The 17731-nt window shown below is 43.0% G+C and overlaps 1 protein-coding gene across 4 annotated transcripts in view; it reads left to right on the forward strand.

Annotated features, from left to right (window-relative positions):
* The window catches only part of TBL1XR1 (TBL1X/Y related 1), a 235457-nt gene that overhangs the window by 177176 nt on the left and 40550 nt on the right, over positions 1 to 17731 (forward strand). For all 4 annotated transcript variants that reach the window (XM_048504874.1, XM_048504876.1, XM_048504873.1 and 1 more), the window contains one exon: positions 14007 to 14109. In XM_048504874.1, the coding sequence (XP_048360831.1) occupies positions 14052 to 14109 (58 nt within the window). In that variant the 5' untranslated portion in view covers positions 14007 to 14051. The remainder of the gene's footprint in view (positions 1 to 14006; positions 14110 to 17731) is intronic.

The raw sequence follows: 17731 nt of genomic DNA on the forward strand, positions 1-17731 counted from the left end.
TGTGCTTTGCTTGGCTGGGTGTCTGCTTGGGTAAGAGCCATTATGCTGTTGGCAGTGAAAAGTGAGAGTCATTTACACATGGAGCTTCTCGCTGCACCAAGCCTACCTTTCCTCTGGACTTGCTACTAATTGCAGACACAGTGTATCTTTGCCTTAAGAGTTTCACTCGCAAATACTAGGTGAAATTGAAAACGAGCACACAATCAGCCTGGGTTGTGCTATTTTGCCCTAATGCAGTGGTGGCGAACCTATGACACGGGTGCCAGAGGTGGCACTCAGAGCCCTCTCTATGGGCACGCACAAACAAAGTGCCCCCCCCCCACACATCTAGGCTGGCCTGGCCGCTGGGCTCGATTATTAGCATTAAACTTAAGACCTAGTTTTGGGGAAGCAGTGTAAGTAACCCTGTTAAGCGCTGTTGAACCCCACTGATTTTCATGCGAAGAACTAAAGCGCGATCATTTACCTGGGAGTAATCTCGGTTGCTGGCAATGGGGCTTGCTTCTGAGTAAATCCTCCTAGGGTCATGATTCACCCTTTGGAAGAGTTGCATGGTTGCTTCAAAGCAAACCTACCGACTACCACCAAGCTTACTTCTGAGTAATGCACGCCTCTGAGCCAACTTAAATTGCCATGTTGGCACTTTGCGATAAATAAGTGGGTTTTGGATTGCAGTTTGGGCACTCTGTCTCGAAAAGGTTCGCCATCACTGCCCTAATGTTAGTCCACTAATTCAAAGAGGGGGAAATCCGTTCAAACTCAGAGAGGGGGGAGAGAAAATGACTGATGGGGAGGAGCAACAGCAGATTGGGGGAAAGGCAGGGGAAATGGGAAGTGTAAAATTCAAAGCACATGCTGCGGAGGAAAATCCTGTGGATCAATTGAGGAGGGCAAACCTCTTGGCAAGCTGTAAGTGAGTTAAATGGCCTAGGTGGGCAGATTTTGGGGTGTTTTTTTGATAGGAGGTTTTGAAAAGTGAATCTCATTGAATGCCAAAGCATTAGGGGAAATGAAACTATCGGAGCAGCCTCTGTTTATGTGTCCACCTGTAACACCAGCAAAGCTTTTGAAGGAAGCATGCAGGTGAATCATATCAGATTCTCAAAGAGGGGCATTCATTTTTTGACATATTTTAGCTTTTAACCGGTGCAGCATTTGTCTCAACAGCAGCAGCTTAGAGGCTGAATTATAAGCAAAACACGAGTTCCGGTTACTTTTTCAGTTTAAAGTTTTAGATCGGGAAGCTAGTCATACAATAGTTGTGAAGCATTGATATTTTGGTTCTGTGGTTTCATAGAGGCATGCTGCACTTTAATGGGCAAAAAGCAGTTTGTCTCTCTGGCAATGGGAATGAGTTTTCCAAAACTATCAAATACCATTTTTTTTTTTGCTGTGTAGAAGAATCTTCTACATGTGCTTCCCTTTGGATTGTACCCCATAATTTTTGTGTGATTCATCTACCAGATAGTGAGAGTGGCATGTAAGTGTGACCCATTTCCATAGTCTTAATATACCCGAAAATAAGCCCTAGCATGATTTTTCGGGATTTCTGGAGGATGCTTGAAATATAAGCCCTACTCCAAAAATAAGCCCTAGTTACAGATTCCCCAGCGCAACTGATGGGGTCGCAAAATCATGGAGAAAAAAATAAGACCTCCACTGAAAATAAGCCCTAATGCATCTTTTGGATCAAAAATTAATGTAAGGCCCTGTTTTATTTTCGGGGAAACATGGAAGTGACAGTGAAGACTCTTAGAGACCTTCATCCTTGGAGGCAGCATCCATCTTTTTGCACCTAATAAGATAGTTTCACCTGTCTCCTTCATTTTCTTACATCGAGCCGGTTTTGTGCATGAGTCAGCATGAGGTTGGTTCATTAGGAACCTCCTTCAGATACCCTTTGGCTAGTGACAGCAAACTAATATGCAACAAGTTCTAATGAAGAAAGTTAAGTCATGGAGCATATTTATATATTTATTTTAGAGCAGTTTTTAACTGCTGAAGCTGCAGAATGCAGTCACATTCCGTTATGTCTGGAGATCATTTTTTTGTTTGGGTATGTTACTCAGATAAGGAATGTGAAAGAAAATGTTGAAAGACTGCCTTCTAACAATGTGTACTGGTTCTTGTTCATGTGTGTAACAGTGCATAGTAGTTGTTTATGAATTTTTGAGTTCCTTTGGGCTTTCTTTTACTTTCACAGTACAGTGACCTGTTTCCTACCACTCCATTGAGAATGGAGTGTTCCCTTGGCACAAGATGCCTTCCACCAATTCAGTGGGTTTAGTGAGCCTCTTGTGTCAAAGGAAGATGTCTCAAACTGATGGACTGTATTGCTTTTCAGCTGAGCAGAGTGGCAGCTTACAGCCTGTCATCTATGTGGAAGTTTTGGCAAAATGCACATTTGACCAGATAATTTGGTTAAGAGTTAGATGGCTATTTCTCCTCTGTTTTATTGTTTTACTGTGACATTTATAATCTCAGTCTCATTCAAAACTCAAAGCAGCTCGCAAAAATTTATATTCCTTCTTAACAGCATGTCTTAAGGCTGTAAAAAACTTCTGTAAAAAAGTGGCAATCCAATCATTTTAAAGATTTGAGGTGCACCAAAGAATATCAAAACAGTCTCCTTTGAACTGAAGCTTTCTGCTAGCAACCTCAATCAGCAGTTAGAAAATATCTAACGAAGGTCACCCGTGAAAATCTGAAAGCAGAAACGTGACAGTTTGGAGGAGTGGATCAATAACATTTCACAGGAGACGATATTTGAGAACTCACTAGGAAATAGTGGCAGGGGGGAATGTGAGTCCTAATTCAGTTTGATACCTAATAAATACATCCATGTAAAAAGCATAATGCAATTTGTCTGTGTTGTGCATTTAAAATGGATGATTCCGCCATTCATTATACATATGTGTTTGCTTAATGACTTTTTAGATGGATAATCTTCATCCAGTTTCATTTCTCTTAGAGTCACGGCTGGGTGTTTTTATATTGAAAGGTCAGGGAGGTATGATGAGAGGGACTGTGGTTGATGCCCTTATGCCTTCCTGCTGACTTGTGCCCTGAGGAGATTTTTCCCTCCAAAATTATAACAGTTCGGCTTTGACTGAGCATCCCTTTTGTTTGTCAGTATTCAATGCGGCAGCTTGAATTTGGAAATTTAGACTTTTTGTATACACTTTGCGTTTTCCCACTTTTATAAATTAAATTAAACAGTAAGAATGGCCTTTAGTTATTCAACCAGGCCACTTCACAGACATGAAGATTAGTAGCTCTGTAGAGACACTAAAATAATATTTTCCTTTCTGTTGGAAAAAAAAATAAACTGGCACCAGAGGCTTGTAAAGTTTAAACAAAGAATCAAACGTTTTTATTTACCAGAAATAAATCAGGAAATTTTTCTGGCAAAGGATAAAATTCAAATTATCTACAAGAAGCTGGTTTCTGAAAGGCCATTATTTGTTTCAGTATCTTTGTACAGTTGACACAAGCCACTATTTTTAATGCCTTCAAATTGTTACAGTCACTTAAATTCTCCACAAACTAAGGACCCGCCAGAACAGGTGTTCAGTTTTCTGTTTGGCTTAGTTAATGTGCCAATTGAAACCTTAATTTCTACCCTCAGCTAAGTGTAACCTACACAGTTCCTCAGTCTCTTCTAGCATGTCTGTCTGACACAGTGCTTATCAGAGAATGACTTGCGATTTTTCTCCAGGAAACCCTATCCTTTCTCTTGGAGGCGGAGGACATCTTGGCACAGATTTTTATTTTTATTTATTTTTATTTTTATTTATTGAATTTGTATACTGCTCTCCCCTGAGGGGCTCAGAGCGGTGTCCAACAATTATCTAACTCAATCTAACCCTAACTCAAATCTGTACACCCTGGCACAGAGTTGCTCAGCTTATTCGGAACTGGCTCTCAGCCTCCAGAGAACGGAATTTCAACAGAACCATTCTCTCTGGCATTCAAATCATTGCAGTCCTCAAAACTCTCAGTACTCTGGCTAAGAACCTCTGCAGTTCTCTCTAGCCAATCACGTGCGTGAAGTTCCATGTTAACTCTTTGAGCTCTCAGCGTTCTAATGCCCAAATATGCCTAATTGTGTGTATACCTTACAGGAGGATTTTTTTGGAAGCTATCGTTTGATGTACATTAGAAATGCAGCATACTTTATCATGCTGCAAAGATAATCAGAAGGAAGTCTTAATCCAGTGGCTTCTTGTTTACTTGTGGGTCAGCCCAGTCAAATGGAAATGAGCATGGAAGTTTGACAGTAAATGTGGACTGTAGACGTGTGTGGGAGGTGTAACCTCAGATTTGCTTGCCAGCTGCCATGGCACACAGTTCCCACTTTTGCTTGGTGGGAATGCCATCATGACCCTGTTTCTCCAATCTCCTTTGGATTTTCTGATGGTTACATATCTCTCAGAAAAGCTCTGAAACAACAAGGAAGAACAATGATAGCCCTTGTACAGTTTCATAGAAGGGAAGGGACATTTGGGAAACCCCTTCTGAGGATGAGCAAATCTGTTAGTTCCCACCTTCATCGCAGCTGCCCAGTGATGTTTTTCCTTCCTGCACTAGCAAAGCGGTCCAAAGCGGAAAATGGCAGGAAAAACTGACAGTACATATTTATGGTGTAGTGGTTAAGAGCAGATGCACTCTGATCTTCAGAACGGGGTTTCATTCCCTGCTCTGCCCCTTGAGCTTTGGAGGCTTATCTGGTGAATCAGATTAGATGGTGCACTCCAACACATGTCAGCTGGGTGACCTTGAACTAGTCACAGTTCTTTGGAGCTCTCTCAGCCCCACCCACTCACAGGGTGTTTGTTGTGGAAGGGAGGGGAGGGAAAGGAGATTGTAAGCCCCTTTGAGTCTCCTACAGGAGAGAAAGTGGGGTATTAATCCAACTCTTCTTCTTCTCTTAAGGCAGGCTTTATGAGGAGAGTGGCAACCATTCAGATCTTGGTTAGAGAAGGGGATTGAGTGGGTGCAGAGCAGAGGAGCTGAAATTCCTGAGTTCCCTTGCAGAAGGGAACTCCCAAAGGCACCTGGTGGGCCACTGCGAGTAGCAGAGTGCTGGACTAGATGGACTCTGGTCTGATCCAGCAGGCTGTTTCTTATGTTCTTATGTTCTCCTTATCTGCCTTTTTAAAAAAATTCAGTGGCATAGGTTAGACTGTGAGCTCAATTTGTCCAAGGTCACCCAGATAGTTTCGTGGCCGAGCAGCAGTTTGAACCCGGATCTGCGTTGGAATCCAAATGCCTCATCGACTGCCGCAACCTGATACTTGTTACAGTATGAATAATAATGTGCTTCTGGCTTCACATCGCACCCATGACATCTGCTGTGCAGCTTTGAAATATATCCTTCCTGTTGGGGCAACGGCGAAAGATTTTCATTCAGGGGAGGGAGAACGATGGCTGACTTATTGCCAGCTTTTGCCTGGGAAATTCCTCCTTGGGTTTGGCAGCTCCTTGAGCAGATCTTAGCTTTATATGTTCGTAAACTGAACTCTGAGACTTCTTTGAAAAGGCCTTCTTCCAGCTGTCACTTTCACATCCTCAGTGAGGTCAATGCCTTAATGCTGTGGGCAGTTCATCGTTGCCATAATAGGTTGCGTCAGTATTTCTATTATAGCCCCCGGTTGTGTGTTAGATATATTTATAACTGGGCCATAAAATCCACCCAAGAGTTGAAACTTGGCACCCAAGATGGAAATCTGAAGTAACTGTTTATCTGGAGTGATTTGGCTCGCCCAGCCAGTACTGCTGTGGTTTAGTCTTCTCCCATTTGATGTCTGAAGTGTCGGAGAGAATGTCAGATCTGGGCTGCTGAGAATCGCTAGTCAGCCATGAAATTCCCTGGGTGACCCAGCTTGGCCACTTTCTCCCAGTCTAACCTACCTGGCAAGGCTTTCAGGAAAATAAATGCAAAAGTCACTGTATCCTGAGTTACGGATCCGGTGGCAAGAATATGTTTCTGTTCCTCTCTTGCGCACGAATCATTCGCTTTTCTGGAAATCTGCGGATGCTCCCAACCCCCCCCCCCTTAAAAATTCAGGTGCAGTCAGATTACGATCTAGTGGCTTATACTTAATAACTTAACATGGTTTTTTTTAATTGAAGCCGGGGTTTAGTGGGGAAGTGGTATAGAATGATAATAAATAGTGATTTTTGTTGTTCATCTCACAAGGCTCACCAAACGTGTTTAGAACCTTGTTGGTGTCCCCCCAGATATTATTATCCTCCCCCCGTTCCCCAAAATCCACCTAGAACACAGGTGTCAAACTCACGGCCCTCCAGATGTTATGGACTACAGTTTCCATCATCCCCTACCAGCATGATGCTGGCAGGGGATGATGGGAACTGTAGTTCACAACATCTGGAGGGTCACGAGTTTGACACCTGTGACCTAGAATGTTCAGGTGAGTTGAATGTTGCCAACACCCAGGTGGATGCTTTCAGACTCCCCACTGTACTTCATGCTTTATAAGGTGGTCTGATTTTCCCACACAATTCAGGGGCCCCACCCTGACTCCCCAGGCTGGCTGTCACCCGACTAGCTGCATCCTAAAAAATGTGCAATTTGGCTGTCATTGATGCTAAGAGGGGTTGCAGTGGTTGAATCTGGCCAGTTTGCTCCCTAGGAAGTGTTGCCAGCATGATAGAGGACTCCTGTGGTTGCTTGCCAGGTGAGTCCCTTCATATGAGAAATGGACTGGAATAAAACAGGTAGGGAAAGCAACTATGGCTAAATAAATAAATAAAGGGGGACGTTTCAGCGCTTTAAAGCATTTCGTTGCACTGTTTATTATGCAAATTATGTGATGTAATTGAATCTTACGGTATTTTTAGAACTTCAGACCTTTTCAGGCTATCCCACACAAGATGACTGATTGGTTTCTTTTTATATCTATAAATTACATGGCCATGTGGAAAGAGGTGATTACTCATTTTTCCGTGCACGAAAAGCCTATGTCTTACATGCACGAGAAAAGCCTCTTAAACTGGAATCAAGTGTAGTTGTTTTGATGAGTAGGCCATGCATAGCCAACTATACTAATCTTCTCAGTGTAAGATGTCTGGATGCTGTTATGTACAGATAGGTTGTCGCCTCCCTTGAAGCTTGAGCAAGTAGTACGCTGTCCTGTCATTGTTACATAACCCTGAATGACCTATCAGAGCAAATAGCTAGGCTGGCAAATCCATTTAGGATTTACCAGTAGGCACGGAGGTACCTTTAAGATTCCAGGCAAAATGCGGGATATGTTTTTTGTTTCTCCTGTGGAGGAGTAGCACAGTTTGCAGCAATGCCAAGAGTAGAGATACCAACCTCCAGTGAGACCTGGGGATCTCAGAGAATTACTTCTCTTCTCCAGACTCCAGAGGTCAACTCCCTTAGAGTAAATGGATGTTTTAGAGCACAGGTGTCAAGCTTGCAGCCTCCAGATGTTATGAACTACAGTTCCCATCATCCCCTGCCAGCATGATGCTGGCAGGGGATGATGGGAACTGTAGTCCATAACATCTGGAGGGCCGTGAGTTAAGACACCTGTGTTTTAGAGGGTGAATTCTCTGGCATTGTTTCCACTGAGGTCCCAGGCTCCATCCCCAAATCTCCAAGGGCTTCCCAGCTTGGATCCGACAACCCTACCCCACTATCATTTCATTTATTAGATCTCTATACTACCACTCCGCTTGGGCTCAGGGCAGTTAGCAACATAATAATTAAACAATCTGAAACCAGTCTGCAATATTTAAAAAGTTCCAATTTGCACATATCTGCAATTTAGCAACTCCAAAGTCCATTAATTTACAAACTAACTCAAAATGGCAACACGGTTTACACATTTACCTAACAACACATCATAAATTACAAATGCAAATAAGTTTGGTCTGGGTTAGGACCGAATCTACCTACACCAATCCGCAATACCAGTAATATAATTCACGTATAATGAGGTGCAGGAAACCAGGATTATTAAAAGAAAATGATCATAAAGTGGAATGTATTGAAGGGGAGGCCAAAACGATGGTAATGATGTTGTTGTCTCAACCAGATGCCTGGTGGAACAGCTCTGTCTTGCAGTAGATCCCGCAGGGCCCGGGTCTCACTCGATAGAGCGTTCCACAAGGTCCAAACCACGAAAGCCCTAGCCCTGGTTGAGATGAACTGAATCTCCTCTGGACCAGGGACCACCAACAAGTTCTCATTTGCTGATTGTGAAGTCCATTGGGGGATACAGTGAGAGAGTCAGTCCCACTGGTGGCCACGGGGACCTGGCAATCCTAGCCCAAATGTCCATTCTTAGATCTGATGCTACTAAGTTCCAGACTGAAGGACAACAGGTATATTTGGTGTATATAATCCTGTCAAGCAAAGTAACGAGCGGAAATGTGGATTGTGCGGCACATCAAATTAGAATAGTTTATCTCTCAAAAGACCAGCCATTTTACCTCAGAAGTTCATAAAAACACAAGCAGAACTTTACTTAGAGAGAAAACATACAGTATATACATTAACAAAGTATCACATATAATAGTTACATGCAGGCTCATAGTCTGTTACAGTGTGGTTGCGTTACAATATCTTTTAGTATATAGTCAGAGCACATTTTTATATCATTTGGTTTACAGAGCACAGAGAACATCTTTCACTTAGTCAGTCAGTCAGGCAGAGAGTGTGTGAGGGAACAGAACACTACCAACGGATTTTAACTGTCACCTTTGGAATGTTCGTGCAGCTTCCCAGAATTCCATTGTACTGTGCTGCTGCTGCTGCTGCATGCAAGCAAGACTGGAAATTCCAACACAGACGACTTATGGTGACCCTGTAGGGATTTCAAGGCAAGAGAATAGCAGTCATGGTTTGCCATTGGCTGTCTCTGCAGAGCAACCCTGGTCATCCTTGGCATCCTGCTTGAGAGCACGGAGCTACATCCTAGCTTCTTCCTCTACTGTTCCCTTTCCCCTATCAAGCCGCTTGTGGGTGGGGTTTCAGCTTTTATATATGGGCTGCGTAGGTACAGCTTCTGTGGTTGGCTCTGAGCCACTGCATTTTAAGCCTCCTCGCTGCACTAACTCATTTCATACCGTCAACACCAATGTGTCAATCTGGCCAAATCTGGAAATTTTCTGCACCACTGAGCTAATGTGAATTATAATTCTGGTGCCCACCTCTGCCATGTGGCACGTGGCCAGGCAGAGACGTGGCCAGGCAGCTTCCATCTCGGTTGCGCTTGCGTGCCAGCTGCCCTCACTTGTTTGGTTGTGTGTTACTCCATTTGAATGCTGCTTTTCCGTAAACTCAAATTGTCTTTTATTTTTTTAAAAAGAATTTTTAAAAATCAATAAATAAAACATCAGAACTATGAATCGCATGAAGTGTTATAAAAGGTCAGACCGCCTGAGAAAACCCCATCGATCAAACATGAGCTGGAAGGAGAATATCTTGCATTCCTTTTGAAAATCTAAGGGGGTATGACTTTTTTAACCTTCCTTTGGAAATTATCCAAGAAAGTTACTACTGAGAGTGCCTAGCAGTTACTACGAAGTTACTACAGAGAGTGTTATGCCAGCACTGACATGCCGGTAGGTATTTTGAAGAAGTATCCCATCACATTAAAAAATAAAGACATTGAGGAAGTATTTCCCCAACATCCAATCCTGCATGTCCTCAGTGACTGACCCAAGACTCAGTTTGTTCCTTAAAAAAAGAAAAACAAAACTCCTAGGAAATTTCAAAGTCAAAATCAACCACAACTTGCAACTTCTGTTTCTGAAGAAATCCCAACTGCATTGTGGTGCCTCAATTTTCTTCCCTTATTGCAAAGAATTGTGGATGTGAATTTTATCTGGATGGGGTCTTAATGGAACAATGAGTTGCTACAACTGATTTCTACTTTTTGTGTGCTAGTTATTATTCTGAGAAGGGATCTCTAAGGGCTGGAAAGGAGAAAGCGTGTGAGGTCCAGTTTTAAGTATTATTATAAACCCCTCTCCCAACTTTTAAATTTAAAAAATATAGTTTATAAATTTATGTCTATTGTTGCGTGAAGAGATCCATAGTGGCACAGCATTGTGTGTCTCTTTCTATGTGTTTGTGTGTGCCTGTAAAGGGAGATTATAAGTATATCAATTCAAAAACTACTTAAGCGGGTGTACTGAAACTGAAAAACAGCATATGCCAAGGATAGCTAGTGGGCAACCCAAAGGCAGATTTATCTAGTGCCTATCAAATTTTAAGCAGGATACATAAAATGTTTGGCTGCAGTTTTGCTTCTAAGGAAAAGGGGGAAATAATTCGAGGGAGAAACATACTTTTCAATCTAGCATCTCTCTTTTTGTATGCTATCTGTACACTAGTTCTTCTTGTGCCAGGGATGTGCAGTTTTGTTCCCGATTTGAACTCAAAAACTTCCATTCTTTTTGTTTATATTTATTATTATACATGCTCATTAAAATTATTTTATTTCTGCTTGTCTCCATTAACTTCAATGGAAAGCACATTTCCGACTGTAACGTCTTTGTTTTTCCGTCCCGTTTTGACGAAATACTCTGGAATTGTCCATCCTTTCCAAAGGATCGTTCTTGCCAAATTTCAGCGAGACGGGAAATTGGGCTTCAGTTTGTTTGCTATTTTAAAAATATGTATAAATAAAGGTTTGTGAATTGAAAAGTAAAGTGAATGCCGGAACATCTCAAAAGCTGTTTATCCAGTTGCCGTGAAACCTGCGGAGACTTTTATGTTCCAAAGGGGATTCTCACACAGCAGTGCAGGCTGAAGCAGATGTGTCAACCCCTGGAAAGGCAGGCGGATTGACACCTTTGGCTGCCCTGATGAGGCAGACAGCATCACTCAGTGGGCAGTGGCGTGCATTTGGCATCCCAAGGCAGGCAGGCCATATTAATTAATGGGTGCTGACCTGCATTAAGGCAAGCATCATTATGGGCCCAACAGAGGGAGGGGTTTGGGTTCATATCTGCCCATCGGTTTGGAAACCAGCACATACCTCTATTTTGCAGCAGTGTGTGTCGTTTAACTTGGATTTGATATGCCTGTCCTCATCTTGCCCTTCAGCTCCTGCTTATTAGACAATTGGCCATGCTGGCAGGGGCTGGTGGGAATTGTAGTCCATAACATCTGGAGTGCCAAAGGTTCGCCACCACTGAGTACCGGTTCACAGGGAACTGAGTACCGGTTCACAGGAGCTTCTGCTGGAATAAATGTTAGTCTTTAAGGTGCCCCACCCTCACCTGGATGGCGCAGTCTACACCCTTTTCAGGATAAAGATGACACCAGATTTGAGAATTCATCCGCCATTTCCTGAATCGCCTGTGGTCTAGAATGCTCAACTTGGGTCCTGATGTCTTGGGGACAGAACTAGGTAAGCACCATGTTACTGGCCTAACAGGGGTAAGGGTTTTATTAAAGGGATTCTCCACCAGCTGCTAAAAGTGTAACAGCACAACCAGGACCCAAATCTAGCATTCTAGAACAGGGGTAGGGAACCTGCGGCTCTCCAGATGTTCAGGAACTACAATTCCCATCAGCCCCTACCAGCATGGCCAATTGGCCATGCTGACAGAGGCTGATGGGAATTGTAGTTCCTGAACATCTGGAGAGCCGCATGTTCCCTACCCCTGTTCTAGAACAAAGACAGTCCAGGAAATGGCAGATGAATTCTCAAATCTGGTGTCATCTTTATCCTGAAATGGGTATATAGCCCAATCTTGTCACATCTGGGAAGCTAAGCAGGGTTGGCCCTGGTTAGTAGTTGGATGGGAGACCACCAAGGAAATCAAGGGCTGATATGCAGACGCAGGCAGTGGCAAACCACCTCTGTTTGTCTTTTGCCTTAAAAACCTTATGGGGCTGCCATAAGTCAGCTCTGACTTCTGGTACTTTCTACTACCAAAGTGGACAGCTCTTTGACTTAGAATTTCAGGAACAGAGTTCCTTGGGATAGCTTTGTGGTCCTTCTAGAGCAGTGGTGGCGAACCTTTGGCACTCCAGATGTTATGGACTACAATTCCCAACAGCCCCTGTCAGCATGGCCAATTGGCATGGCCATGCTGGCCAATTGGCCATGCTGGCAGGGGCTGATGGGAATTGTAGTCCATAACATCTGGAGTGCCAAAAGTTCGCCACCAGAGTTCTAGAGGTAGCTGCTAGAGGTAGCACTTCTTGAACGAGACAGTGACTTTTCTATTTATAAAAGAACTTGAACAGAATGCCAATCAGGGAGATTTCCAGGAACAGGAAAAGTACAGATTACACCAGTGGTTCCTGGGATTTCTACAGTATATCAGAGAACAAATAACTGGTGTGGACATACCTTTAGCCCTTTCATAGTTAAATTTTTATTGTTATGGCTCCTTAGTACCATCCATGAGACCCTTATCTTTGTGTGATCCTTAGGAAATACACCAAAAATGTTGACTAAGCATTGTTCCGTTCATTCCCAGGATTACGTCCCTTCGCTCAAGTGTGGAGGAAATCTTTCTAGAAGACTCTTCAGCAGTCTGGAGCAAGGAGAGTCCCACACGATAAGCAAAACGAGTAGCTCATACTTAGCAGTACTTTAAAAAACAGGTTTCACTGTGAAGGAAAGAAGTGTACATTTCTTTGGGAAGTCTGTTGAAATAGCGTGAATCTGTATGCACAGATTAGACTGTCATAACGAGGTTTCAGCTCTGAGATGGCCTTATTGGGAAAATTTCTTTCTTGGACTTTTTTCCCCAGCTCACTGTAAAGTATTTCAAATATTTGTGTTATACTGCCACCTTTTGCCCATTGGATCACAAGTTTCTTGTCTTGTGGGATGCACGCCAGGGTACCCTTTCAGCCTTTTCCCTTGATCATCTTGGAAGAGAACACTTTGATCCGGCCTTTCAAAAATTTTATTCAGTCTGGGTCAATAATATATTTTGACAGATGCATTCCCCCCCCCCCCCCCGATCTTCTGTTGCACGGTCTACAACTGGTATATTTTATGGGTGTTTTATGATGTTGTTTTCAATTCATGTGATGAATTATTAATTCCTCTTTTAAAAAAAGAGAATGAGAGGGAGAGAAAGCCAGTGTGGTGTAGCAGCTAGAGTGGCTGGCATGTGGGAGACTCCGGGTTCGACTCCCCACTCTGCCATGGAAACTCTCTGGGTGACCTTGGTCCAGTGTCATGCTATCAGCCTAACCCCATGGTGGTGAACCTTTGGCACTCCAGATGTTGTGGACTACAATTCCCATCAGCCCTTGCCAATTGGCCATGCTGGCAGGGGCTGATGGGAATTGTAGTCCATAACATCTGGAGTGCCAAAGGTTCGCCACCACTGGCCTAACCCAATCCATAGGGCTGCTGGGAAAATAACATGGGGCAAAGGAGAATGATGAGAGTGACTTTGGGTCTTCTCACTTGAGAAAAAGACAGGGTATCATTCTATTAAATAAATAGATAAAATTGTTTCGAGCTCAGCTTTTGTTGAGTAAAAGTGCCTTTGCTGTTTCTTTTAATGGTACTGCGTTCCTTTAAAATGTGTTGAGATCCCCAAGTTTTTGTGAATGAGTAATTCCATGATTCCCTCTATAATCCCCCTGCCGTGACCTCACCTTCGTAGTACTGGACTTGGAATGTTGACTTTACGTTGTTGTTTTATTTTGTGGTACTTCTTAAATAACTTTCCCCTGCCTCTAAAAACCCCCAGCAAAAAAGATGTGATCAAGAGGCGAAAGAGCTTCTAATTGGGAGCTGCTTGGGCTCCGGGTCTTGTGTAAACTACACTGCTGCAACCCATTCAGAGAAATTGTTGATGCTCAAGCTTGGATCTGCTGGAGGATTTTCACAAATTTAGGGGGACATTTCCCCCCTCCCCCCTTCCTGTTCTCCATCTTCTCCGGACATAACAGTGATGAGAAACTTCAGCACTCGCCGAGTCCAGTCAGAGAAACTTATTTCTCTACAAATTCCTAACCTACTATACCTTTACTATTTTTTTAGGGTTGTATCCTTCGTTGTGACCTCATGGTTTAAGCGGGCATAAAGATGAGTATAAGCAGTGATGAGGTCAACTTCCTCGTATATAGATACTTGCAAGAGTCCGGTGAGTATTTGCCCAATACAACTTTGTTTGTTTGCGAATTAATTGGAGGCTAATTTGAATGTGCCGCAAACTCACTAGAGGTGGCCTTAGTAGGCAAACCCTCCTTTCCTCACAAGCCCTAACTTGCCCCCTTCCCAATCCTGAGTTAATAGTTGAATGTAAAAATGACATAATTTGAATACTCTAAAATTACTTTTTGAATATCAGATATTATTGTTGAAGACTTATTACCTGCTCCACCTTCTCTGGTCTCATAGTGTTGGAGCAATAGGGACAGACTTTTAGTGCTATTGGCAGAAGGTTAACTTTTGATGCCTTCTTTGTTTCTTGGAGAAAAACCCTTCCAGAGGCACCAAAGTAAAGACTTTGTGGGATGGTGGCAACTTCCCCAAAAGCTTAACCAGGAAATTTCTCTAGCTCTGCTGTTCTGGGAGCTGTAGCCCCTATTTGTTCCCTGTTTTGTTTTGTTTTGTTTTTCTTATCTGATTTTATTGACAATGGAGGTTTTTATTAGTGGTATTGTTTCTTGTCTAATGTAGAAATGTTTAATGCCAATGTGTATATCTTCTTCTCCTCTTTACATTGCCCTGGGATTTTTTCTTAATAGAAAATAAGTCACAATTTGCATGAAAGCAAACAAAATAAAAATTACTGTTTGTAAATAATGCTACCAGCCAGTGAAGAAACTACTAGAAGGGGAAAAATCACCTTTCTTCCAGATATTGTAAGAATTTCAGAGGTGACATCTAAGATTCATTTCACGTTGTACAGAAATGGCAAAAGTGGATGTGTTTGGGGACCTATGCATTCCCCCCTTACTTCTGTATGATCATGGATTTTGTTCTCTAGAACTTTTGTACTCTAGAACTTCCCCTTCCCAAATGATAGACACCTCTCAAGACACTGGGAGGATGGGTACCCATATCAAGCTGGGAAAGAGGTAGGGACTCCATGGCCTTTGCTTTCTCCCAAAAACACTTAAGTGAAAATAGTCAGGGTTTGTATTGTCGAAGGCTTTCACGGCCGGAATCACTGGGGTGCTGTGTGGTTTCCGGGCTGTATGGCCGTGTTCTACTCAGACCACTCTGACAACCACTACATGAGACTACACAGAGAAGCCATTGAAATTCACAAGCACATGGACAATTTCAACAGGAAGGAAGAAACCATGAAAATGAACAGAATTTGGCTGCCAGTGTTGAAAAACTCTAGAATCAAGACAGTGACTGATCAGCTCCACACAAACACAGGACAACTATAGACTATAGCAATCAAAGGGAACAGAGACCAGGATACTTCTATTCAGATCCATTCACCTATTGACCTTGCTATCTTCATTGTTACTCCCATGCTACAGACTTCTGTGACTCACATGCCAGGCTACTCTATTCAGATGGCCTCACCTTTTGACCTCACAGTATATATACTCCACTTGCTTTCCATTCCTACCATCAGATCCTCTAAAGATGCCAGCCACAGATGCAGGCTAAACGTCAGGAGAGAATGCTGCTAGAACATGGCCGTACAGCCCGGAAACCACACAGCACCCTAGTCAGCGTTTGTTTTTTGAGTTCTTCTCCCAAGATAGTAGTTCCTGATTCAATATAATGTATGGTCACACTTTATAAAAGACTGTCTTGAAGGTTCAAAGCAAAAAGATGGTTCAAAGCACAAACCTGGAACTCAAACGGCTACTAACTCTCCCTCTGTGATTAAATATGTGTAGTAGCTCCAATGTTGTCTCTGGGTAGAGTTCTCTGTGAAAGATGTAAGACTTCGCACATATGGAGTGTCTTAGAATTCCTTTATTTCAAATTTCTTAATTGTCCCTTCCAGAACCTTACAATAAAAGTGTCTCGGCATACTTAAACCTGTAAAATTGGAAACCTGAGCAACAGTCTAAAATTAATGATAAATTAATTCTACACCTAAAACAGTCCAATTCAATATTTTCATTATTGTCAGTATTATAAAAGAACGACTAGGAATTGATAGATGCCTTTGGAAACGTTCATTGTGACTTCCAGTATTTGCACTGTCTGCTTCTCACAGCTGTTAAAGGTAGTAGCAGGAGATGCAGAGATGGTGACAGTAGAGAAGGAGAGCAAGGCTGTGCCAGTGACAGGGATTTTATCCAACCAAAACAGTTAAACAATGTTCCCACCAGAGCAGACTTTAGAAACGTGTCCATCTGTGCACAGTGTTCTGCCAGTCATGGCGTTGTACCAGTGGCTTCGGGAAGGACTGTGATCCAATGTAGGGAGATTTTCCTCCCTTGTATGCATGCATGCATCTTACTGAGACCTGGCAATTACAGGTTCCCATTCTATAGCTAGTAGCAATTTCTTGCTACTATTCCAGGTAGTTCTTTGTGTATGAAAGGCTGTGATTTGCTGCAATGTATGTGTGCATTTGTGTTTCCATTTAAATAGTCTATTTAAATAGTTCCCTGCCATTCCTTTTCTTTTAGTCCTAGCTGTAGTGTGGAACCCATCTAAAATCTTTAGACAGGTCATGTGTGTGACTAGGTGTCATGTGCACAAATTTGGAACCAGGGCAAGCCAACCCTGCTTCGCCAGACCTTTGCTCTAAGTCAGATCTCTTCTCTTTTGAAGGCAGAAACCCTCCGTGTTTCATGCAAGTGTGAAAATGTTCCTCCCATGAAACATTCCAAGGCTTGAAGCAATCAGTCAAGCTTTATAGTTGAATGCAAAAGATCATTAGGAAATTCATAAAAGTTTGTAAAAGTCGGATACGGAGAACTTTTCGTAAGCGAAAATCTTTAACCGCGTGGATGCCCTTCACTTCACTTGCATGCCTTTCATAAGTTCCTCCGTGCCATCAGGAACATGTTCAAGTTTTGTTTACCTTGCCTACATGTCCCTGGTTTAGACAGGAGAGGGAACTGTCTGGGATAAAACCACCCGCATTTTGTATCTAACTTACCAGTTTCTCTATTATTTATTGGGGCTGTGTGTCTAGCTCGATATAACAAGCCACAGCACACCTCTCTCTCCCCCCCCCCACCCCCAATTGAGCAAGCCGCACAGATGCAAACACGTGGGTTAATTGGAACTTTCCGACAGCGACCTTTAAGGAATTGAAAGCATGTTGTTTGAAATCTCAGTGCAGGGGGAAGGAAGGCAGATCATTAAAATTAGATTAAAGGATCCACATGCACTAGAGTGAAGCACGAACCAGAAAACTCAGAATTTTAATGACTGGCCATATAGCCTGGAGTCTCAGAGCCCTGCTGTGGGCCCCTTCATGCATTATTGACTACTGTGAACCTGTCTTTTTGCCTTATACCTTGCCAACTGAGCCATTCTGGCTACTCTTCAGGCTCCAGTTTTCAGCTTCCGACACCTGTTTCACGGACTCTGGCCTGGAGTTCACCCTCTCCAGGTCCAAGTTGTAGGGCAGCGATGGCGGACCTTTTCGAGACCGAGTGCCCAAATTGCAACCCAAACCCCACTTATGTATCGCAAAGTGCCAACCCGGCAATTTAACCTGAATGCTGGGGTTTTAGTTTAGAAAAAAACTGGTTGCCTCCCTCTTCCTTCGCCCCACCCGCTCGAGCAGGGGCCAGCCTGCTCTAGCCTCCAGCAAGTCCTGTGCGCAC

The sequence above is a fragment of the Sphaerodactylus townsendi genome, linkage group LG08 (genome assembly GCF_021028975.2).
Source record: "Sphaerodactylus townsendi isolate TG3544 linkage group LG08, MPM_Stown_v2.3, whole genome shotgun sequence".
Taxonomy (NCBI): Eukaryota; Metazoa; Chordata; class Lepidosauria; order Squamata; family Sphaerodactylidae; genus Sphaerodactylus; species Sphaerodactylus townsendi.